At 38.3% G+C, this 24,090-nt stretch overlaps 1 protein-coding gene, 1 long non-coding RNA gene and 1 pseudogene across 3 annotated transcripts in view; 2 read left to right on the top strand and 1 right to left on the bottom strand.

The window, feature by feature from the left end:
- Positions 1-24,090, top strand: part of LOC145490699 (uncharacterized) — a 58,178-nt gene that overhangs the window by 12,808 nt on the left and 21,280 nt on the right. The window lies entirely within an intron of this gene.
- Positions 2,201-24,090, top strand: part of LOC145490662 (uncharacterized) — a 46,332-nt gene continuing 24,442 nt past the window's right edge. The window contains exons 1-11 of one of the 2 annotated variants that reach the window (XM_081469747.1): positions 2,201-2,237; positions 2,359-2,401; positions 8,797-10,012; positions 10,958-11,062; positions 11,226-11,333; positions 11,699-11,806; positions 12,199-12,291; positions 12,861-12,965; positions 15,324-15,431; positions 19,141-19,674; positions 20,095-20,142. In XM_081469747.1, coding sequence (XP_081325873.1) covers positions 2,384-2,401; positions 8,797-10,012; positions 10,958-11,062; positions 11,226-11,333; positions 11,699-11,806; positions 12,199-12,291; positions 12,861-12,965; positions 15,324-15,431; positions 19,141-19,674; positions 20,095-20,142 — 2,443 coding nt within the window. In that variant the 5' untranslated portion in view covers positions 2,201-2,237; positions 2,359-2,383. Of the gene's footprint in view, positions 2,238-2,358; positions 2,402-5,031; positions 5,087-8,796; positions 10,013-10,957; positions 11,063-11,225; positions 11,334-11,698; positions 11,807-12,198; positions 12,292-12,860; positions 12,966-15,323; positions 15,432-19,140; positions 19,675-20,094; positions 20,143-24,090 lie in introns of those variants that run through there. The other variant, XM_081469746.1, reaches the window with a different exon arrangement.
- LOC145490679 (uncharacterized) lies at positions 5,983-7,156 on the bottom strand (annotated as a pseudogene).

Consider the following 24,090-nt stretch of genomic DNA (forward strand, 5'->3'; position numbering starts at 1 on the left):
AGTGGATTTTTGATCGCTAGAGACGATTCTTTATTATTAATAGTTGTTTAATTTTGCCCGGTCACATTCCTGTGGACAGTTGTTTAACGTGAAGTTATTGTGTTTGCAGTGTGAATACTTCTGACGTTATTACGTTCAAACGATTCCGTGATAAATACGGTTTGGTCTGCTTCAAATTCGATTTCTTATTAGAGAATAGAATTCTAATTTAATTTATCTTCGCAGTTTAAAAGCATCTTAGCTTAGCGCCATAACATGCTCATACTGCTGTAGTTAACCACAAACATCCTTCACTAACATTCAAGCGATTAATATATGGCCGCCTTTGCAACGAATGTGCTTTTTCCAAAACAGATCCCGCCGCCCTCTACCGGTTTGCATTTACGTTAGGAAAGTCGCCATCTACTCTGCTCTTAAGTATTTTTGCTGATGGCCAAAATTTTGATCTGCTTCATTGTTAAACAACTTTCTTCTTAATAGATTCGGTTTGAAGAGATTATAAGTAGGACAGTGGGTAGTTGTTTTTGTGATGTCAATGTTCACGGAAACTTGGAAAAAATTATTCACTATCGAAGTTCTGATCCACCAAATAGTATACACATTATGTTTTACAGTTATTATTAATGGTAATAGGACTGAGTGGAGTCCAACTGTAATCACATGAGTGATTAACAAAATCGGACAACAGCGAAGCAGGTGTCTGATTTTGTTAACCACGAGTATGATTACAGACTGAATTGGACAACCCGATGGCCTATTACCAATTAATCATAACAATTACAATTTCCCACAAAAGTAAAAATTCATTTGAAAAAGATTGCGAGCTTTTAATAGTCATCTTTAAATATCATAATTAAAAATATAGAGAACAGCTTGCATAATGGCTGTTAAGTTTCTCTCAAAACAGTCACCAGAAACTAAACCTCCACAATTTTACAAAGTCAGCCTCTTGAATTGGTTACTATAGTGATTGTAATCAATGTTGTGATTGGTGGATTTAGTGGAGAGGACTTAAAATGATTGGCTCATTTAACTGTCTGATTACAGCTGAACAATTACAGCCAACTGTTCAATTACACTGTCCAATTACAACTTTGCAGGTTAATTAGAGCAAAAAACAGCAGTTTATGCACTAATCACATTTGAGGAAATTGTAATTGTTATGCAATGTGTTTCTTTTTATGCATCACCACAGCTTTGTAATTTATGCAGCAGTGAATTGTTTTAATGTTTCTCTTTTAGTTGAAGCACGCTATTAAGGCTGTATTGTACCATTTTGTCTCTGATTTACCATACATTTATTTAAGAGAACAGACCCTCTGTAGGGAAGACTACTTTCTGCTGTGCCTGTGTTTTGTGTGCGAATATGGAACTTTTCTTGCAAAATTTCTCGAGTTATGGGAGTGAACATTATATGTATCATAATTTTAAACTCTTTTTCAGATACAATGGTGAAAAAGACTTGTAAATCTTTTATATATCATTTTAGCTGTTGTGCATGTACTTAATCTATACATGTTGACTAGGGAGAAATTGAGAAAAAAGTTACATGTACATGTGGCTAACCCAAAGAAAAGGAACCACTTGCAGTTGAAATAAATATAAACTCAGAGATCAAGAATTAACTAAACATAGCCAAAATATTTTTTTGTACATGTAATCCTCCTATTTTCCAGTCTCTTCCAGTCTAGCTTATCCAATAATTCACTAGATCATGTTTCCTAAATTGATAGAATAATACTAGTAGTCCTATTGGAAAGTACAAAATAGAATTAACATTAAAAATAGCAGACAGTTTAACTGGACTATCTTTGTCCTATTTTCCTCAAATGTGGTAAGGACATCTGTGACACACTTGCTTATTGGCTCATGTGCCACTTTTTTTGTTTTTGCCACATTTTGATGTTAGCTGTGATCCATTACTGAACATATGCATGGAAACATGGAATCTATTTGTTAACTATAGATATGTACCAATAATTTGGTAATGTTTGGTTATATTTGCCAAGTTACTTGATATGTTCATGAAATTGAAAAGCCTGGGGCATGTTAACATTGTGTTATGTGCACTTCTTTTGTTGATACTTACAAGAACATTTTTCATGCAGCCACTGATATCCACCTGTTGGTCTTTTACATTTTTAAAGGTTCAGTGAGTCAATCAGCTCCTGTATTGTTGTATTTCTTCCTTGACCATTCAAGGTGTCAAAGGGCACTTGTAAGAAGACTTGCTACATGTAAGTTTTTGATATCTGTAGCATAATTGTTCAAAACTAAAAAATTAAAACTAAAAATTATTCTTGACTATCTTCCTGGTTAGACTGTTTGATTTTGAGTTTTATTTTACTTTACTTTCAGTCTTCAAGACTATAGGCTTCTTGTGATGTCAAGACTACCGAAGGTAATATCATAATTCTTAAATTAATTTTTATTTGAGTGACATTTTCAGTTTTCTTCACTCATGAACACTCAATAACAGAAGGCCTTTAATTATTGAATCTGAAAAACTGATAAAGAATCAAAAGAAATGCCCATCAGCCAAGAATGAAAATATTTAAATGTAAATATTGAATGATCTGTTTTTGGCAGTTTGTGTAGTACAGGCAATGTACATCTGTAGCGACTATACATGTACATGACTTGTATAATATTAGTTTTGCCAGTTGCATGTGGTTCAAGCGAATGTTTTATTGCAACTTTTTTGGTTCATTTCTTTGATAGTATTAAATCAGTAAAAATGTCTGGCTCTAAATGTTCTGCATTAATAGAATTTATACTACCTTAGTTTGTAGTCTTGGAACATTTCAATCATTTTCTTCTCTTATTATTTGTAAAGTCATGTACATGTAGATTTTCACCAGCTGGAATCTTGTACATTTGCATATAAGCAGCTACAGTACTTCAGTCACTTTGAGTTCAATCACTTATTCACCACTTGCTCCAGAAATCCTGGGTTTTTTTCTTTTCTAACAATTTGGTACTGCCTTTGAAAGCATAAAAGGTCTCTTTTTGTCACTGTTATTATAATAACTACACTTAATATGCACATTATTAAATCTGTGCTGACTTGCAATGCCAAAAGTAAACAGACAGCCTTGCAAAGGGTGATTCTCACACACCGCTGGGAGTCATGCCAAGCCGAACCACACAGCCTGACCTTTATTAACATATGAACATAATTGTCTTACAGTGACACAAAAAGTGGCTAGAGAATAATTTCACCTCAACTTAACTCATTCTACAAGTACTTCACGGGTGGGCGGGTGGGACATGTCAGGCAATGGCGGATGGCAAAACAAAAACTGAAACCTTGCACAAGCCATGTGACCTGAAACCCCCTGCACAGCTGTACCAAGACTCCCAGCCGTGTGCGAGAAAAACGTTTTCTGCTTGTTTTGTTCCTCAGCCAACGGAAAACCACACTTCTCACACACCGCTGGGAGCCATGCCAAGCCGAACCACACAAATGTATAACCCACAGAGTGCAGAATATAGGAAAACTCAACTCATAACATACTTTCTACTCACACAAAAACTATTTCGATGACAAAAGTGGACATGTAATGATCGAAATAGAGTTCCTTGAATGTCTAGTAACTAAACACGAGAAAACAAGCTGTTGGCATAAACAACATAGAATCAAAGGCAATGTCAATGTCCATCCTTAATTAACTTTGAACAAGTACACTGCAGAAGCCTGTCTTAGGACTCATTATTTATGTAAATTGTTCCGAGCCCTCTCGCTCTGCCAGCTGTTGGCATAAACAAACAGAGTTAAAAACCATGCCAAAGCCATCCTAAATTGACTTCGTAACTAGTAGAAGCGAGTCTAAAGACTCCTTTATGTAATTATTCTGAGCCTTCTCACTTCTCCAACCTCCATGTCTCTGGAAGAGTCTGTCTGGCACACTGAGAGCTGCTGCTGCAGAAGCTCCTCCTGAATGCAGGCTATGGATTCCAAACTTTGTGGGGTCCAGACCTTCTTTGCCAATCTCCTTCTTGATCAGCTCCTTTGCCCGACTGTAAGACATAGCCTCTTTCCGCAGACGAACTCCTCTCTTGGTATGCAACATGCGTCAAAATAACAGAGAGCCTTTGGAGTGGTTTGCAATTCTCAAGAATTTCTCAGTGATTTTGATTGGGCAAGGGGGTGTACTGCAACGGGCTGTAAAAGGCCATGACCCCTCGCGGAACTGATCATTTTTCCATTTTTCCAGAAAAATAGCTACATGGGAATCAGCAAAATTAAAGGTGTCTACTGACAAATGGCGCAAGTCATCCCATCGAAGAAAACCAAAGAAACCCAGGGAAAACAAGGCTGCCAGCTGGAAGTCACCAAGGTTACCCTTCTCAAGGCAACTGATCACTTTCCGCACCAGAACAGAACACAATGGCCCTTTACATTCAGCTGGTCTGGCAAGAATTCGCCTGGCAGCATCAAGCACTTGTTTCACTACCAGATACTCACTCGGCTCCTGATAACCACTCTTTTTATGAACCCAACTCACACCGTACACTGCAGAATTCACTGAAGACGCTAACTGGGTCTGTTGAATGAGAGATAAGACGTACAGTGCGAAGAGCACAGAATCTGCTGGCAGGAAAGCAGCATCATGACATCTGCCCTATGACTTCCAGGATTTATAAGTGCACAGATAAGTCGCAACTGTTGTAGCAGCGTGATCACGAACCAATGCAGCTGGTAACGCTTTTGCTAGCTGTGGCAATTCTGGATGGTCAAAACGATCTGCATGAAATTCAGCTGGAGAGATGACCTCCTCCACCAAGGGTTGTGCAGCTGCAACACAATGATAAATTATGCCATAAGAGCAGGGACAAATCCAGTAAGCACACATACCATAAAAGAGGAGTAGATCCGCATGCATGTACATACAAGAAAACTTGGGTTCGTAACAGAAGGATTAAGGAAGCCATAACAGCTTGGAGCCCATAACAGGTCTTAGGAGCCAAAACAGCTGATAAGCCATAACAGCTGGGTAAAAACGAACAGGTGCCTGTAACAAGCAACAACAGACATGATGATATGTATGGCACCAGCCGACAAGGGCATGATTGGATCGCCAAGGTATTACCAGCAGCTGTGTCTTGTTGCTAGAATAATGCGTAACATAAGGCAGCGAGCAGGCCTGTAAGTCCTAACATGGGAGCCACAGAAGCAAAGCAGAAGTGCCAGTAGTCCAAAAGGTGGTACACCTGTTGTAAAGACACAGCTGGCAGCTGCTCCTGGAATAAAGATGCCCTCATAAGGTTGGATCCTGAGGGAGTTTGTTACAAACTCCCTCCACGTACTATGCTTGGTAGTAAGCAGGGGCCACCAGGGTGCAGAGTGCCATTCCGGAACTAAGAGGGTTCCATCCTCCCCTCCATCTGACTTGTGGCACAAAACACGAGGAGTCAGGTATGGTGGAGGAAACAGCCAATTGTAATCCCTTGCCCACAAGACAGTGAAGGCATCAACAGTCTCACAATCAGGGTTGAGGAATCTGCTGCAAAACCTGTCCAACTGCCTAGTCTTCTCACTCGCAAACCGGTAGACTGTGTCAGGACCCAAACACTTGTCCAAGTAAGCAAAACATGAAGGATTGAGCTAATAATCGTTTGAATCCTCAGTCTTCTACAGCTTGTCAGCAACCCCATTCAAATCCCTGCTGATCCATTCTACAGCTAGACGAATGTTAAACTCCCTGCACAGCCTATAGATATTAACTGTCTCATTGTGAGGGTCAGATTTGCGGCTGCCAATTGACAGAATGATCTCAGTGTCCTTATTGTCAGTTCTGTGTAGAACCTCCTTGCCTCTTAACAGGGGAGCAAAAGACTTCAGAACAAGACCAGTTGCGTGCAGTTCCTGGAAAGTGGAGCTCTTGTTACTCTCATTGACTGACCAACTTCCTACTGCCACTTGTCCCCCAACCTGAACAACAAATCTGCCCCAACCAGAATCACTAGTATCTGAGTGAGTCAAAACTTCAGGCTTGGGACTAGGAGACCAAATCGGATAGCCTTTATTACGAAAATTCTTCTCCCAGAAAACAACCTCACCTTGGACATCTGCAGATAACTGGAAAGGGCTGTCCCACGAAGCAGCTTGTAGGATGTCCCTGTATAAGCTTCTAGTCCAAAGGCGTACCACTGGACCCAGTGCAAAATTCATGGAAGCCAGGAGTCCTGTGAACTGGGCTGCTTTGCGTGCAGATACTACAAACTTGTGAGCTATAACATCCCTTAGCAACTGGTGAAAAGCATCTACCCTTCTTTGGGGGACTTGAAAAGTTCCAGCATGTAAATTCAGGACATAACCCAACAGCTCCCCGGATTGGACTGGCACCCATTGGCTCTTCACATCATTGGCCACAAAACTGCCACGCCTTACCTTCTTCTAAGTAAGTAAATAAACGAATTCCTTGTCTTCCCCAGTGCTTCGTCAGGGCTTTTTGGATCTTTGAAAATGGTAAACTCAAAAACTTACAGGAACCATCAACCATCCAAGAGCAGCCAAGGAACTTTGTATGCTCTGGAAGTATTTCCACATGGTGATATCCACTGGTATAGTTAAATCTGAAGAACCAGTCACCTTTTTGGAACAAATCAGTTGCTGTGCATATGTCCTCGTACTTGAATTTACATGATCGGAGATGTTGATTGAAATAGTGTAAATCCACAATAAACCTAAGTTTCCCTGAACTGTTCATGGCTATGTCCAATGGACTGCACACAAGAAGGTCCGTAGGACTCACCTCCACCAATGCATATGACTTCAGCAATTTGTAAATTTCAGCAGACACAAACTCAGCATTGCGTAACGCGCTCCTGTGATTCTGAAAAAACTTCACCTCAGGTAACTCAACAAACGGCTAACAATAACCGTCACGAATAACTCTCAGTAACCAATTACTTGCACCGATATTTTGCCAGAAAGCAATGTTCTCTCCCAAGCGACCTTTGACAACAACACAACTATGATTAATGTCAACAAATAAATCATCTCTGATTATATCATATAAAGAGTCACTCACAGAACCATCACAGCAGAGATCTTGGCCATTCTGGACATCAGGAAGTCACTGGCTTGTTTGTTGATAGTTTCCTGTGGACTGTCCAATGGCTCCTGCCCCATTCTGGACATTGGGAGCATGGCATTCCCTGGCAAAGTGTCCTGGCTTGAAGCAACGAAAACAGACAGACTGCTTGTCACATGGCTGACTGTTTTCCCGCCACTAATGGCTTCGCGTAACTTGCATTACTGCGCTCAAGGATAACCCTCCTTTCCAAAGCACGTGGAATAACTCCTTTAGCCTTCTGAACCTTGGAGGAAGCCGCTCTTTTCTTTTCCTCCCTCAACTGTTTGCTTTCCTTAACGGCCTTCCATATCCTTAACGGCCTTCCGTATAGCAAGCGACCGTATCCCAGCCGTACTTTTCGGCAAGTAAGATGTGCGTGTTCCTTTCCACGAGCAAATCCTTACCTTCAGTGAGCTTTTTAGTACGGTCCTCGCCGTCATCCGTCACCAGCGCTTTGTCAGTTTTTTCTAATACTTCCTTGTTTAGTTGGTATTGCTTCTTGTTACTGGCAAAGCGAAACTCTGGATCTGCTGCACGGGGTTTTTGAGCGTTCTGAGATTTCGAGCTCACCATTTCACTCTGTAAGCGCTTCAATTCAGTAGCATTGGCTTGCTGCTGCTTAAGAAGCTCCTTCACCCAGTCTGGTGGTTCTGAAGAGGCATGGAGAGACGAAGAATGTGCATGACTACTCCTACTCGACCCACCACGAGAACTGTGATCACATGTCCGATCATCGCCACTTCGCCCGGAAGAACGATTCGTTGGGCTCTTGTTGTAGGGTTCAAGCCGTTTAACTGCTCTAGATTTCATACAAGAATTATACTTTGCCATCAGCAACAGAAGAAATTGAGAACACAGCAATCAAGCGATACGAACAGACTGAAAATTGAAAGAACTAAACACACGTCAGGCAATGGCAGATGGCAAAACAAAAACTGAAACCTTACACTAGCCACGTGACCCAAAACCCCCTGCACACCTGTACCCAGACTCCCAGCCGTGTGTGAGAAAAACATTTTCCACTTCTTTCGCTCCTCAGCCAATGGAAAACCACACTTGTATGCACATCCAATGCGTCACTTTCATGCTCAAGTTCTATTCCATGCTTGCCAATAAAAGTAAATCAATCAATCAATCAATCAATCAAAGACTTTATTAAAGGATGGTTAACACTTAATAGCCAAAGGCTAATAGACTTGTGGCCCTCGGAAAATTAAATTGCAAATCTAATGAAAAATGAACGATACTATGAATACAAGTTGGATTACAATAATATTAAAAACGTCCATAGATATAAAAGCTAAATCCTAAAATGGTCCAAATGTTGCTGCGCTGCAGAGATCATTTTAAGGTTACACAATACCTTGAGAGTGCTACTGTGACAACAAGTTCATCATTGATCTTAGATGCCAGGTGCTTTCCGGTGATCGTTGAGACTTTGGACTTTGACTCGTTGATTGGGAGGTTATTTGAGTTGGCCCAGTGACGTATTTTATTTGCGGACATTGTATTTAGTGAAAGTTTAAGTTCAGGTAAATTATTAAAGTGAGCAGATGCTGTAAGGGTAGTATCATCAGCATAGAGGTCTACTTGTGAACTGACATGTGGGAATTCTCTTGGCTGTGGGGTTCTGTTATTAATTAAAACTAATTGAAGTTATCAAGGCAATTTTAAAATGGAATGGATATGTTAATTCCATTTGCATTTGTTTCAGGGGTTCGTCTATCCCAGCATAGCCTCCACATCACAGGAAGGCCAGGAGATAGTAGAAAGGAGCACATTGTATGTTACTCTGTTAAGTAGTGAATGGAGATCGTCAATCGATGGAGACTTGTCAACCGTCAACAGAGAACTAGCAATACAGTTAGCTAAACACCCCAGTGTGCAAGTTAGTGTGTTTCTCCCTCAGTGCAGTGAAGATGACAAGAGAATTGCTGCCGGTCACAACGTTCAGCTCATTAAAGCAGAGAAAATGACAGGTGTTGATCCAGTTGATTGGCTGATCAACATACCAGACGACCATGCCATGGACTGTGTTATCGGACATGGAGTACATCTTGGCCGACAAATACCACTGATACAGCGAAGTCATCAATGTAAGTGGATTCAGATTGTTCACAATGCTCCTGAATCTCTTGCAATGTACAAAAGGAATGCAGATGCCATTCCCAGAGGTGAGAAGATGCAGCAAACAGAGACAGAACTTTGCGAGTTGGCAGATCAAGTTGTAGCAGTTGGATCCAAGCTGGCAGATACTTACAGGCGTTTTCTTCGCTCTAGTAAGAAGCACCAAGATGTCATTGATCTTACCCCAAGCATTTTCACTGAATTTTTAGATGTGATGCAAGCCACTGAAGAGAGAAAAACATTTTGTGTTCTAGTTGTTGGGAGTGGTGACAGTGAAGATTTTAATCTAAAGGGATATGACCTTGCTGCTCGAGCTATTGCTGAGTTGAAAGAAAACTCCTACCAACTAAAGTTTGTGTGTACACCAAGAGGAAAAGCAAATGAAATAGCAGAAAAGCTACTTGAGCATGACATTGACCACAGTCAACTAATTGTTTGCAGTTTTAATGAAAGCAGAGAAACACTAGCTAGATTATTCTGCGAGGTTGATCTGGCAATCATGCCATCAAGGAGTGAGGGCTTTGGATTGACAGCCCTTGAGGCATTATCTGCTGGTCTGCCTGTACTAGTAAGCAGTAACTCAGGTCTTGGAGAAGCTCTCATGAAAGTGCCTAATGGCTCAAACTGTGTAGTAGATTCAGAGGATCCTGAACACTGGGCCAGTAAAATCAAGGCTGTCCGTGAAAAAGACAGGGATGTTCGACTTGCAGAATCTGATTTACTTCGTAAAAAGTATTTGGAGAAGTACAGCTGGCAGGCACCTTGTGGTGTTCTTGTGGAAAAGATGCAGAACCTTGTAACTGGTGAATAGTTTTCATACTTGTTAAGATGTTAAATAAGCTCTCTAATCTTGCAGTTGGTTGTTCCAAAAAAGTCCACTCATACACCCTACAGATAACATGATATTTTGACCCACATCCCCTTCTGCCAGAATTACCACAACTGCTACATGTAAAAGAGCCCCCTCCCATGCAGATTTCCAAGGTCAAAGAGCTCCCTCCTGCCTGAGGATTTCTATTCCATGTTTGGCTTATTTTGTGCGTACACCTGATAGAAAAGAGGCACGACTATGCTTTTGAAAGATCATTGGTTTATTTTTTGTTATTTTCAATTTAAAGTTATTGCTACCACAATTTTGTGCTTGAATAATGTCTCCTGCTGGTACAAGCATTTGCACATAGAGAATTACAGGCAATGAAAAAGGTTATTTATTGCAGTGCAACTAAACCAAACTCACAACGAAAATAAAATGCAAATCAGAGAAGCAGGTTTACTGGAGTAATACAACAACATGGTAAATTTTACAGAAACTTGAATACAACTGATCATAAAATGCTTTGCAGGATGCAAAAGTGTACCCCAGTGCCCAACGTTTCTAATCAAACTGTTCAATAATTGAGCTTTAAATCGAAACCAATTGAACTTAATTAAACTATTGGGTTCAATCAGTTCAATACTTGAAGAAAATCAAACCAAATATTGTGTGAGAGAGTTCAATTGCATAATAATAATAATAATAATAATAATAATAATAATAATAATAATAGTAATAGTAATAGTAATAGTAATAGTAATAACAATAATAATAATAGTAGTAATAGTAATAATAGTAATTCTTTTTTTAAAATTTTATAAGTAAGGTGCACATTGTGGTTTATGTTTTTATTAATTTTGTACATTATTGTCAATTGGAAATTTGTTTCTTATGATGTTATTTTTGAATTTGTAAAATATTTCTTTTGGCCAAGGTTCCCCTGGCTGGATGTCTGGATCAGTAGAATGCAGTGATTTACCTCCTGCTGTGGCCAGTCAGAATCCTGAAAGACACAATTATCAGAGAGAGGACACTCAGCGTAAGTTGCCAAAGTAATTATGATAATGTGTACAATTGCAAGATTACATAACAAACAAGTGAAAAAGCTGCAGTTAACAGTTATCTAGCATGTACGTGTACAATGTTATTATTTGTAGCCACAAAGCAGTATTTTTAAAGTATTTCTCTCTTTGTTTTCTAAGGTTCCTTTGGTCATAGTGGGCCACCTTCATTCCTGAAATACTGTCAGTCACCTTTTCCTGCAGGCCCTCAGACTCCAGCTCAAACTTATCAGACAAGTCGCCCTCAGAGTGAGTGGGAAAACATTTTTTTTAAAAATAACATTGCTACAATTTTCTGTTGTAAGGTCTGTATTGTATAATTAATTTGACTAATGTGTGGATCAGTAGAATGCAGTAATTTATCTTCTGCTATGGCCAGTCAGATTCATGGAAGGCACAATTATGAGAGAGGACACTCAGAGTGAGTTGAAGTAATTATAATTTGTCTACAATATTGAAAAATTACATAACAAACAGTAATTGTTGGCAAATCTATTGCAGTTATTCAACCTGAAAGGCCATGCACCTTGTTCTAAAAATTCTTTAGGACATTGTAGGCACAGAGCAGAATTTTAAAAGTATTAATTAAAATAAACTCCTTTTGGTTTTCAAAGGCTCCTCTGGTCATGGCAGGCCACCTACATCACTGGAATACAATCAGTCACCTTTTCTTATAGGCCCTCAGACTCCAGCTCAAATGTATCACACAAGTCACCCTCAGAGTGAGTGGGAAAACATTTTTTTTAAAATAATACATGTATTACTGCAATTTTCTTTTGCAAGCTCTGTATTGCAGAATTAATTTGACTACTATCTGGATCAGTAGAATGCATTCATTTACTTTCTGCTGTGGACATCCAGATTCATGAAAGGCATGATTATCAGAGAGGGAACGGTCGGAATGAGTTGAAGTAATAAATTATAATAATCAGTATGCAATATCATAGCAAAATTGCATAACAGACAATAATTGTTTGCAACATTATTGCCGTTACTCTACCTCAAAGGCTATGCACTCTTTTTTTAATAAATAAATTACAAATTCTCTAGCACATTGTAGGCACAAAGCAGAATTTTAAAAGTATTAATTAATAACTCCTTTTGGTTTTCAAAGGCTCCTTTGGTCATGACAAGCCACCTTCATTACCGGAACACAAGACAGGCCCTCAGACTCCAGTTCAAACGTATAAGACAAGTCACCCTTGGAGTGAGTGGAAAAACTTATTTCTTAGTCTCAACAGTAGTAAAATTAATGTGAGTACAAAGCTCCAGGAAGTTGGCAATCTTCACTGATAGAAGATTGTCATGCTATTAAAATAATCCTTAAATTAAGCATGTTTAGGTGATATTATTGTTATTGGAGGTAACTGTCAAAACCAATGATCAAACAGACAATGTGAAATCAACTTTTTTAACTTGGATTAGGTTTAGTAGCATTGCCAAAATCTGACTTTTGAAAAATGGGCTGCACTGCATGTTTGATCCAAAACCAAAATTGACACAAAGACAAAGCCCAAAGGGGTTCAAAACTTATTACAATAGTCAACCAAATTCAGTTACCATCTTTTTCTAATTTTCCATGGTGACCAAAATTGTTACTGCTTGGAGCAGTTATGTATGGAATGGAATTTTGCCACAGCATACATGGTCCTTTGTTTAGTATGCACATGCATTTGCTGCACATACACACGTAAGGTATACTAGTTATCAGAAAGGTAATGTACTGTGTTCTGTACAAGGTTGTATGACTGCGAACATATTTCTCTTCTGGTCAAGGTTCCTCTGGCTGGTGGCCTTCATCAATGGAATACAGTAGGTTTCCCTCTACCCTGTCTGGTCAGACTTGTGGAGGACCAAGTTATCAGAAATGGAACTCTCCAAGTAAGTAAGAGTAACTGTATGTTGTTACAACTTTACTTAACAACTGAATGACAGACAACCTTTGCAACAACCCTCCATCATGTTGCACAAAGTGGATATCTTTTCAAACACAAAACAGAAGTGTAAAATTACACTATTCTGGTTTTCATTCTCAAAGGTTCTGCCGATCATGGCAGGCCATATTCATCAGTGGAATATGGTCAGTTGTCTTTTGAGTGATTTCCTGAATTATATTGAAATTCGAAGCGAGAATTGTAGGTTAACGAACATTCATATCTCTTCGCGTGGGTTCACGACACAAAGAAATGTTGTTTGAGTGCGACTAAATACTCTTGAAATGGCCAATTTACATTTACAATAATTAAGTCAATTTATGAAACGTTCAGCCAAATACCTTTCGATAAAAGCTTTGTTTTGTTGCATTTCAATGTGGACTCGAACTTGCATATGTGGGCGGTTGCCATGGTGACCGAAACACGCACTTTCTGTTTATGACTCGGGAAAAAAAACGCAGTTAACTATAGATTTTCTTGATTGCTATTCAGTTTTCGGGATGCATTTGTTTATATATATCGGAAAGGAGTGAGACTATCATGAAATTCAAACAGCAGAGTGGTTTTACAACATTTTTTTAGTTTTTCTCAATTTTTTTTACCTTTTATTGATAAATTGTTCCAATTAAAATTTTTAAAAAGTTTTATTACTTTCCATAAACTCAAACTATTTTTTCTGGAAAATACATTTTGTGCCCTTTCAAATGAGATATAGTAAACTGCATTGCTGTAAATACTTGTCAAGATATTGGAATAAAGAATTGTTAGTTACATTTGTTGTTTTTCTCTTGAAACAAAGATGAGTTAATGACCTCTGCACTTTTCATTCAAGACTGCTCAATAATACTTCAGAGGTGGCTGTGTAAATACACCTGTGCTGAGTTGGCTTGTCTCACCATGACTCGCTGCACTGTGGGCATTTTTGCTTTTGTGAGCATCAGATAACAACTGGCCCCTGTTTTATGAAGCTCAATTTGGCATAGAAATTTTTGTAGAGTTCGATGACTATATGCTTTCGTCACCAGTCTCCTTCTATGTGTGGGAAAGTTACATTACCTCCTACTTCATAGCTTTTACCGTAGTGGTGTATTGTTACTATGGTTACCTGCCTATTTCGTAAAATTTAATTTTAATTTGTAGCATATTCCATTCACGTATATTAAAGGGTCATTAAAGTGTTGTTATATTTTACAGTGTTTTAATCGTTTTCAATTTAAAATTCTGTATTGAGTTTACCCTCTACGCTCTATGCTCTACGCTATACGTTCTATCAGCTACTCTCTTCAATCTATGCTCTACGCTCTATGATCTACCATCTCCCTCTAAGCCCATCTACGCTCTACTCTCTACGTTATACCAGCTACTCTCTTCGATCTACACTCTACAATGTTTGGTTTGTATGTGAAAAATTCCAAGGGGATCTAAGCCATAAACAACTGACTGACCCGATCCGTATTTTAAGATGCCATTTTGATTTCTCTTTTGTCGTGTGACTCCAGACTCACTGTTTTCATCACACATGCTATTGCCTCTAGGGTGGTTTTGGAACATTAACAACAAAATGTTGCTTCAATAACTTACAGAAGATCACAGACATTTCAAACCAATTGGATGATAGGGAGGTCCAAAAGGATGCCATGTTTTGTTCCATCTGGTGAAAAAAATTGAGATATTGTGCTTATATCTGTCCATGTCATTAGGTACATGAGGCTTTGAAAAATTAAAAAAAAAAACAGATATTAAGTGGAATCCTGGCTTGTCAAAAACTTAATTTTTCTTAACTCCCAGTTCGTAGCAAAACTTGTTTCCCTCTACTCAATCTGACAATCGTTAAGTTAACCCTGATTTCTTGAACTACCCTATTTTCCAACCAATTCTTGTTTCCCTGGGAGGTTCGAAAAATTGGGATTCTGCTGTATATTATGGAGTAATTGATTTCTGGGAGTTTGGCACAATTGCATATTTAAATGTACTAGCTTTGTCTCTAAAACAAAAAGAGATATTTGAAAATGGTAAACAGTATTTTTCTTTTCGTACAGACTACTTGTTTATGTTTGAAAATGGCTGTGATAGGAAAGATGCAAATTTCATCATAGTTTTAAGAGATATGGTAATAAAATTGGTGGCGGGAGGGGGGGGGGGGCACATAGTGAGGTTATTTTGTCTTAAGCCAATTAAACAGTTTGTTTCTTTTCTCACATGCTGCTTATTTTCCTTGGTGTTGATATACAAAAAAATTATTACCAAACCATTATATCTTAATTTAATTAAGAGTTAATAAGAGTACAATCCCATCTTTTTGTAGAAACAACTGAATCTGTTCCTGGTGGCAATGAGTACCATGTTTCTGAGCAGCAACCTCCTGCTAATAATGCCACTTCAACTGATGGATCACAAGTAACCAGTACTGTAGGTAATATATACGATATCCACACTAACAGTATTTCTTTTGTGAGGTTTAACCCATTCATGCCTGCATAAAATTGCATGCGACCTACCCCTAGTTTTCTGGCATTTTTTTTTTAATATTTCAGAGCAAGCATAAGCACAAAAATAAACCATATACACTGTATCTATTCATGTACTCCTATCAAAACCACATTCTACCCTCCAAATTTGTGTGTAAGTTTACCTTAGATAGACAAATACATTCCTATTATACAAGAAACTCTCTGGCATTTCATTTGTCCTTCTGTTGGACGAATATCAAACAGTTTGCTGTTTTTTACAAAGGAGCAAAATTTTACAACTCTGTTAATTCTGATATCGTCAATCCAATCTCTACAGTTTCCTTAAAAAAAAAACGCTTAAGACATTTATCTGTAGTAACTATTAGTTGTCTTTATATATACATATACACTGTACTTTTGTTGGGAATATTCAGGTCTGAGTAATTTTGTACTTTCTCTTTAACTTATTAATAGTCTTTGCATATGTATCATAATTGTAATTTTGTAAATAATGATTGGTAATAACTATTTCTAGCCTTTATAACTGTTTAGTTTTGTAGAAGATATTGAGTACTTATTAATTTTTGTTTTTTGATTATAACTTGTTTTGTATCTGTCGCCCAAATGTCAATTTATGTCAGTAACTTTGTAATTCAGGAGGCCTAGTTAGCATAAGTTTCCTCATTTCCTTTAGGCCTCTTGCCACTCTTGTAATCATGTCCTTTTCTCTCTTTTCCTGTTTTTTCATAATTATATTCTTGTAGTGTGGTAAATAAGATAAAATAAAATAAAATATAAAAAGTAAGTAAAATAAATATATACAGTAACCACAGACACAAGATCAGGTTTCAAAATGAAGGGCCAAAATATTGAAGAATATAACCAAAAAGAACTCAACCTGATGAACAAAACTGATAAGAAAACAAGAAATCATCTTATTTCTTTGCCCAACAGATCTAGAAGCTGAGAAAATTGAATATGCATAAATGAGTTAATTATTGCCTTCGGAGGACAAAGCGAAACCAAATACAAAAGAATTTTGATTCTTGTACTATAAAGCTAGACTAATGTTTGAGAAAACAGCAGAAAATAAAGGCGAAAGACACATGTAAAAACCAATTTGAAAATTAAATTTGAAAAGTAAATTAATTGCAGAAATCCAAAGTGGAAGTTTAATAATCTAAAATATTGTTCACATTTAAAACCTAAAATTTCTAAATAAAGGCAACCAAATGAAAGAAACGTGACAGGAAGTTCAATAACAATAAATTTTCACCCAAGGTGAGGTAAAGAAACCTATTTGAAAGTAAAAAAATTTGACAGAGGTGCTTCATTGCATCAACAGCATATTCAAATTAATTCTTCATGCTAAAGCGAATGCTTGAGTTTTTGCCAACCCATTTTGCAGTCATTTTGTCGGCTGTGGCTTTACCAGTCCTTCCAAAAGTTGAATTCAATTTCGAAGTAATACTGTACATTACCATTTTTGTTTTCTCACGTCTAGGAAGCTGCCCTAAATCCATGATCAGTATTCAAACGTAACACTGATTCAAAACTCACTTGAAAGCACACCAATGTTTTTGCCTCATTTGAAGGAAGAAAAAATTATTCACTAGAGAGGTTTGAGGATTCTGTACTCCTTGATCTTCCATTCTGAGGCCACCTAAACATTAGTTTGTGGTTTTCCTTTCCATTTTAAATCCCAAAGAAGTATTAATTTCTCTGTGTTTGGAACAAAAACAAGACCTTCAGGAGCTTGTGAACTGGAGTACAGTAAATACATGTAAAAACAAGAAATAATTATATACAAATTTCAAACATGCATGTTAAATGTAAACTGTACATGTATGTAGACTATTGAGAATTCTGGTTAACTAGCTACAGGATGAGTTGAATTCTGAAATCCAGTTATAGTAGTAAGATAGTCCTGAACTTAATGATCATGAATTCTTATGACCTAAGAGTTCTTTATAGAGTACCGGCGTCGACAAAATCTGGATCGGACCGGACCGGACCGGATCACGGATCGGATCACGGACCAGATCACGGATCGGATCACGGATCAGATCGCGGATCGGATCACGGATCGGATCACAGAAAAAAAAAAAACCTTTTAAAGCAAAAAAAAAATCAAATCGTTTATAAGATAATAATAAATAAAAAATAATAGTGGAAAACTAAAATATGTTAAATAAAAATAAGAATCCCGAATTTGATGCAATGACATGTTAATTACAGAGAATGACAAGGGGTCATTTAAAAAGCCACAGAAGCGCCTGATTTACGACGAATTTAAATTGTAATGAACAGGCAGATGTAGTTATATTTGAACGTTAGTTGGCTTGAAGCTTGCGTGAACCTCCCATTCTCGTTTTTGAAATTGTTGTTAGTATCAGTAGCTAATTCTCGGCTACTTTTTCGTGTCAGGTGTGAGCGTTACAGTTAGCGTTACAGTTAATGAGAAAGCTTACGTACGAAAGCTTAAGGACATGACTTGCTTTAAAGGAGCTACGTCACGATTTGCGCATCTTGAAAAAACTAGCCTAGTTTTTCAAGTTCGTCATTTGCAGTCCTCGTTAATCTTTGCCATCCTTAGCGATCCTCATTCCGTTTTGATTTGTTCTTGCCTCTTAAGTGCTTTCTATCCTAGAACACGATCATTTTAAGGTTTTATTCCATATAAAGGCAACTCTTTGCGACCCTACAAATGACTTTAAAAATCGTGACGTAACTCCTAAAATGTTGTCTATTCTTGGGTTGCGCTATCGTTCACACTATCGATGTTATTCCTATATTTTTTTGTAAAACAGCCGTATTTCCTTGAAATACAAATGGTCTGTTTCGTATTATTCCAGTACGAAATATCGTATTCCAAACTCACATCTTGTAAAAGTATAGACTTGTCTCAGAAACGGAATTTGTTTGAAATCATCAGGTGTTTAATATTATTAGTGTTTTTAGTTTTTGTGTTTCGATTCATACGTTCGTCCTATTATTACCATGCTGACGCGTTTTATGACAGTTTACCTTTGATGCAAGCGAATATACGAAATATCATTTATCTGAACTGCGGAGAAAGATATGAAGACATGATTGATCATCGCAATCAAAACCCCACAGCCTGAAAAAAATTCATCTGTGACCAGCTCCCAGTTGGCTCTATATTATAAAAGAATAAAGGAATATCACACCTGAATTGAATAAAACGTTCTGCTCACAGTAGTCACTCTAGTGTAATTTGCTCAACAAAATTTTGAATTTTGAATCTTGAATTTTGAATTTTGAATTTTTTTTCGTTGATCCGATCCGTGATCCGATCCGTGATCTGATCCGTGATCCGATCCGTGATCTGGTCCGTGATCCGATCCGTGATCCGGTCCGATCCGATCCAGGTTTTGTCGACGCCGATAGAGTACTTAATAATAGTCAAAGTTAATACAGTTCTTAGTTATGTGCACTTCATGGAGAGTCATATGATTGCAAACCTACAGTTACACTAGTTTTTCTCACTGGTCTCTTTGTGGAAGTGTCCATCCGGAGAATCTGTTGTCTAGATAATTTAAGCATAAGCTGTGAGCAGGTTCATCAACTCATTAACTGTATGTATGTAAATAACGGAAGACTGAAACTGAATATGGAAACATTTAAAAATTGTTCTTACTAATTCAACAGCTTTGAAGTTGGGAATTGATGTGGAAACCATGAAACCAGCAGAGCTCAACACACAGGCCTTTAGAACTTCTGCTTCAACAATAGAATCAGGGGGATCTCAAAATGGTGGGCACCAGGAAGCATCTGTAGTACCTGTGCCATCAGGACAGACCCAGCCTTTATGTACAGCTACCCAAGCACCTACAGAAGGAGAAGTCCTACGTTTAATTGCTGCCAAGTATCTGCAGGCTAGACAACTGAGTAGTAAGGATGATTTTGATAGCTTTTTGGCATACATGAAAGAAATGCGACTCACTATTGCTGGTGTTAGTATTGGAAGTTTGCTGATAACAGTGAAGTGTGATTCACTCCAGATCCTGGAGAGATTGTGGGGAGATTATTTGTCTGGTCATCTTGGTGAAGTGGTTCAAAGATGTTTTGTTACAGAAGAGATCTTAACAGCATTGAGCCTTGCAGAGTTGAAGCTTAAAACAACGATCTCAGAAGAGGAGTATAAAGCATGCAAAATGTTCCTTGGGAAAGATTCAGCCAAAGGTTAGTTTTAAACAAGCCAAGAATTTCATGGTAATGATCATTTCTGGTACCATGTCATGGAGAAATCGCAGAGCTGAAAAACTCTTTCTAATGGAGATCTTTATTCTTACTGTTTGAAATTCATTTGGTATGAGTTTAAATTCTGAAAATTTTGAAAACGGGACAAATGGTACGGAAAGTGTTTTCATCATAAAGATCATTTTTGGTTTTGTCATGAGTGTAATAAGGAGTAAAATTACTTTAGAGCAGCCTTATTACTGTATACTGAAAGAAGGAAATTTTATTGTTTCTCTACGTGTACTTTGAAACTGTGCCTTTGTCGATTTACCCACATGTAGAATCAGTTTGAGAAACTGGTAGGTTTTATAAGTTAGTGACTTCTCAAGGTTAAAATTTCAATCTTTTTTTACCAACGTACAGAAGCAGATGAAACAGATGATGATGATGATTCAGCATCAGATGATGAAGGTAGATGACATGAAAAAAAATGTTTTTTTTTTTTCCAAGCAAGGGGGAAAATAAGCACGCAATGTGTGCTTGTGCCTATTGTGAGATGCTATATAAATAGATATTTCTGCAGCTGGAATTTCTTTTTAAGTCAACACTACCTTGACATAGGGCTTGCTTTATACTCTGATAGTACATTAAGTGTATTATATTGTAATACTGTATTTACATCATATGATATTTACATGAATCCAAAAATATTTGCTCTAGATGCTAGTGCCTTCAAAATTCACAACCACCCTCAACTGATACGAAGCCCCACCTAGAATAAGCTGAGGAAGTTGAACCTTGGAGTAAAACTTATCCAAGAATTAGAGGGCACTGTACAGATTGGTTCATCAGCTTTAAGACCTTAATGACCAGTAAGGGTTCTTTAGGGTAATTCCTTTCCATTTTGAGCTCCAAAGAAGTTTCCTTTGGTTGGAAAACTTAGAATTGAAACACCTTGAAACTTTAATGGGAATATTGTCTGAAAAGCACAGAAGTCATTGAAGTCATTGAGCCCCCTTAGTTGACATTAACTTTAGTTATTGATTGTTAGTCACGTGATCACATGATGTAATTTTACTTGGATGGTATCTTGTAGTGTATGTTTAACCGCGCGGCCATGGGCCGAGCGCGGTTCATGGTTTACCCGTGGTTTTTTTTTCGTCTTGTATGCGACCAGAGCCAAGCTTTCACTCGGCCAAATTTTGAGTCACGCAACCTGTGATGTTTACTCGCCAAAAGCTGTTGAAACATTAATAAATCTCATCTTCGATACTGACTTTCGCGGGAAAAAAATTAAAAACCCAGCGTTCGTCAAAAATTATATTTTTTCAGCAGAAATTTCGCTCGGAACATATACATATTTATATTCGTTTGAATCATCGATGAAATGACCTTTTTCGGATATTTTTTCCTTCGGGGTCAACGAAAACCTCCGATTACAAAATCACGCCGAACCCACACGTTGCAAAAAAATCTCTTCGAAACCCTGATTTCGAAGCGATATATCACTTAAGAATGGCTGACTGTTAGGATCGAGAACCGCCGGACAACGACCCATTTGGCAAATCGCTCATATTTTGCCCAAAGATACCCTTAGGTGACCTAATTCTAAAAATCATATTTCAAGGTTCCAGCGAATTTTTATTTTTCAGAAATTCGCGAAAATTTGAAAGCACGGTCAAAGTGCGGTTTTTCGTGTAATAAAATGACCGAAATAAGGTGCGAGGACGAAGCGCTGGTAAAGTCTTAAAATAAATTCAATTGACTTCAAACTTCACATAAATGTGGAACAACCACTCTAATTTATTCCTCGTTTTAAACTAATCTCAGAGATGTTGATATAGTGGTTTTCCGAACCATTTTAAAAACACCTATGAAGCGTGTGAAAAATAACGGCAAAATATAGGTCATGTTTGACAGCATAAAAATGCATCTGGTACCTCACTTTCCGATTATTTTACTTTACAGCCTAGAAATATCATTATTAAACATATATCATGCCAAGTTTCATGCTCGAACTCGCAGTATTTCCCTTTGAGAAAAACGAAAATCTATGTCAATGTGTTGGGCGCAAATAACACAATAATTATACACGAACAAGAGACAAATCAGTTTCAACGGCGAAAGTAAAAGGCCATCATTCATTAAAATCCCGTCAATTCACTGCTATCAGTAGAAACATAATGTCCACTACATAGAAACTGTTTTAAGACGTTTTCGAAACATTGCGCCATAGCGTTAACTTTGTTTAATTTCCTGTCCGCCGTCATGTCTAGTCTGTCATCGCGTGTATTTCCTTAATGTAATCAACACTGTGAATGGTTTTCACGACAGACGCAAGAGATTTCCTGTAACCTTAATGTTTTCGGTTCACCAAAACGCTTTAAGTTCGTTACGACACAATAATGGGTCAACTTGGAATGCTGTTTAGCATTAAGGACGTTAAAGGACTGTAAATTAATCGAGTTGAAATATCTTGAAGCAAATCAAAATCGCGCCCTTATTCTAATTTGCAATTGGCAAACAGCCGACCTCCGTTCAAGTTCAAGAAGTCGAGAGGTTAATTCGGCAATGTATTACCGGTACAACAACAAAATCAAACCGAGGTCATCAAAAGTGTAAGTTTAAAAGTGTAGTGGCAAGTCCCAAATAAACTTCGCCTATATAAAATGGAAACAAGAAGTGAAACGCTCTGCCCCGAAACAAATAAACAAAATATTAATACGACTAATTTAATCGGAAAATGTTACAGAAAACATACCTAAAAGCCGTCGATTCCCCTCAATACCACTCTACATTGCCTTAAAGAGCCCAAGCTTTCTGCTGTAAGAATCAGGGGCCTCAGGAATCTGTTTTTATCATATCGGCAACCATGCTGCGTGGCTGATATTCGAGACTCAGTAAAAGTTGTCACACAACCGTACGAGCAGCCCAGTCACGCTTTCACTGCTCTTGCGCAAATGTTCAACATTTCGCAATTTACCTAAACCGATTACAAGTTTAAAGTAGTGACAGTAGATTGAAATGCGCTTCTTAAAGCTGACCTATCCAGGAGCAATTATTTCTTGTTCTTGAATGGCTCTTAGTTGTAGCTACAGTCGGGAAGGGGGGAGGAGGGGGTACTCCTGGAAATTTCGGATATCTGTATGCCGTGGAAGATTAAGTGGCCTCCAGCTCTTAACGCCAACACTGACACACCAGATGATTCTCTAAGTATCGCAGGGATCACTAAGCTAAATAATTTTGAGTTTAGCTCCGCTGAGTCAATTACCTGTTGGCGCGCATATTGCATTGACCGTGGACAGGTGGAAAAACAGTTAAACGGGAAAAGCCTGGTGCACATTGTAATTTAGCGTTGTTCAACACGCAATCGGTCAGGTTGTAATGCTAATCGTATTTGACAGAATCTCAAGTTTTCTTTCGACAGATACTGGGGTGACATACTCCTAGATGGGTGTGACCGGTAGCCATGAGTCAAGTCAGTCAACTCGCAAAGCTTAACAGAAGAGTGACAGTGAACCACTGGTGGAAGGACTGCAGATTGTCCCTAGGTTTTACCCTGATAGGCCTCTGTTTTATTCTCATGAACTGATGCTGTGACAATGATGCCATTTAGCTTTATGAACATGCTAATTGTCAAGGGTTTCTTCTGCAGTATAAAAAAATCATAAATAAGTAGTTCTTTGTGAAAAACTATTTTCAGGAAAGTAAGCTGTTTGGGAGATCTATGTTTTCAGATGTTCTAGAGTGATTAGTTTGTTAAGGCACTGTTGCGCTGCGTCTACGCGCAGTGTCGGAAACAAAATGCATTAGATCATCTAATTTTAAGTCGATAAAGGTAAATTAATCGTTGCAGCGAATTTGGAAAGGGTGACTCAAATCAAAAGGGTGATTCAAACCTCGTTCCTAGAGTCTCTCATCTTACCGCCCGACTGGAGTACGCTCCAGGGTGCGGTAAGATGAGAGACCCTGGGAACGAGGTTGAGACGATTCGGCCATGAGTTTTTCCTCTAAAGGATCTTCCTCCTCTACTCCCTCTCCCTCTCTACAAAAATTTAACGATCCTCCCCGCCCCGAAAAACTAGCACCTGAAAAAGACGAATATTATAAGGATCCTGGGCTCTGCGCATTTCCCGCGCCACCATTTCGGCGTCAAGCTTTCGGCCTGTCGTTTGACCAGTGCGGAATTTTGCCACAAGATACGAGTGCTGCTTGTCACTGACTGCCCTGAGAGCCCAACCCTCTTTTGAAACGACAAGGGCTTCTTGGTGACCTATTGTGGCTTTGAGTAACGCGCCAACGCCTGCTCCAAGCAGGGTTTGTAGCACATTTTGACTAAGTCCATAAGGGAATGTCTCTCCAGTGACTGAGTATATTTCTCCAGAGACAAGTGCCTCTCTAAAGTGGACAGGCTATGAA

Source organism: Orbicella franksi, chromosome 6 (assembly GCF_964199315.1).
Source record: "Orbicella franksi chromosome 6, jaOrbFran1.1, whole genome shotgun sequence".
In the NCBI taxonomy this organism is placed as follows: Eukaryota; Metazoa; Cnidaria; class Anthozoa; order Scleractinia; family Merulinidae; genus Orbicella; species Orbicella franksi.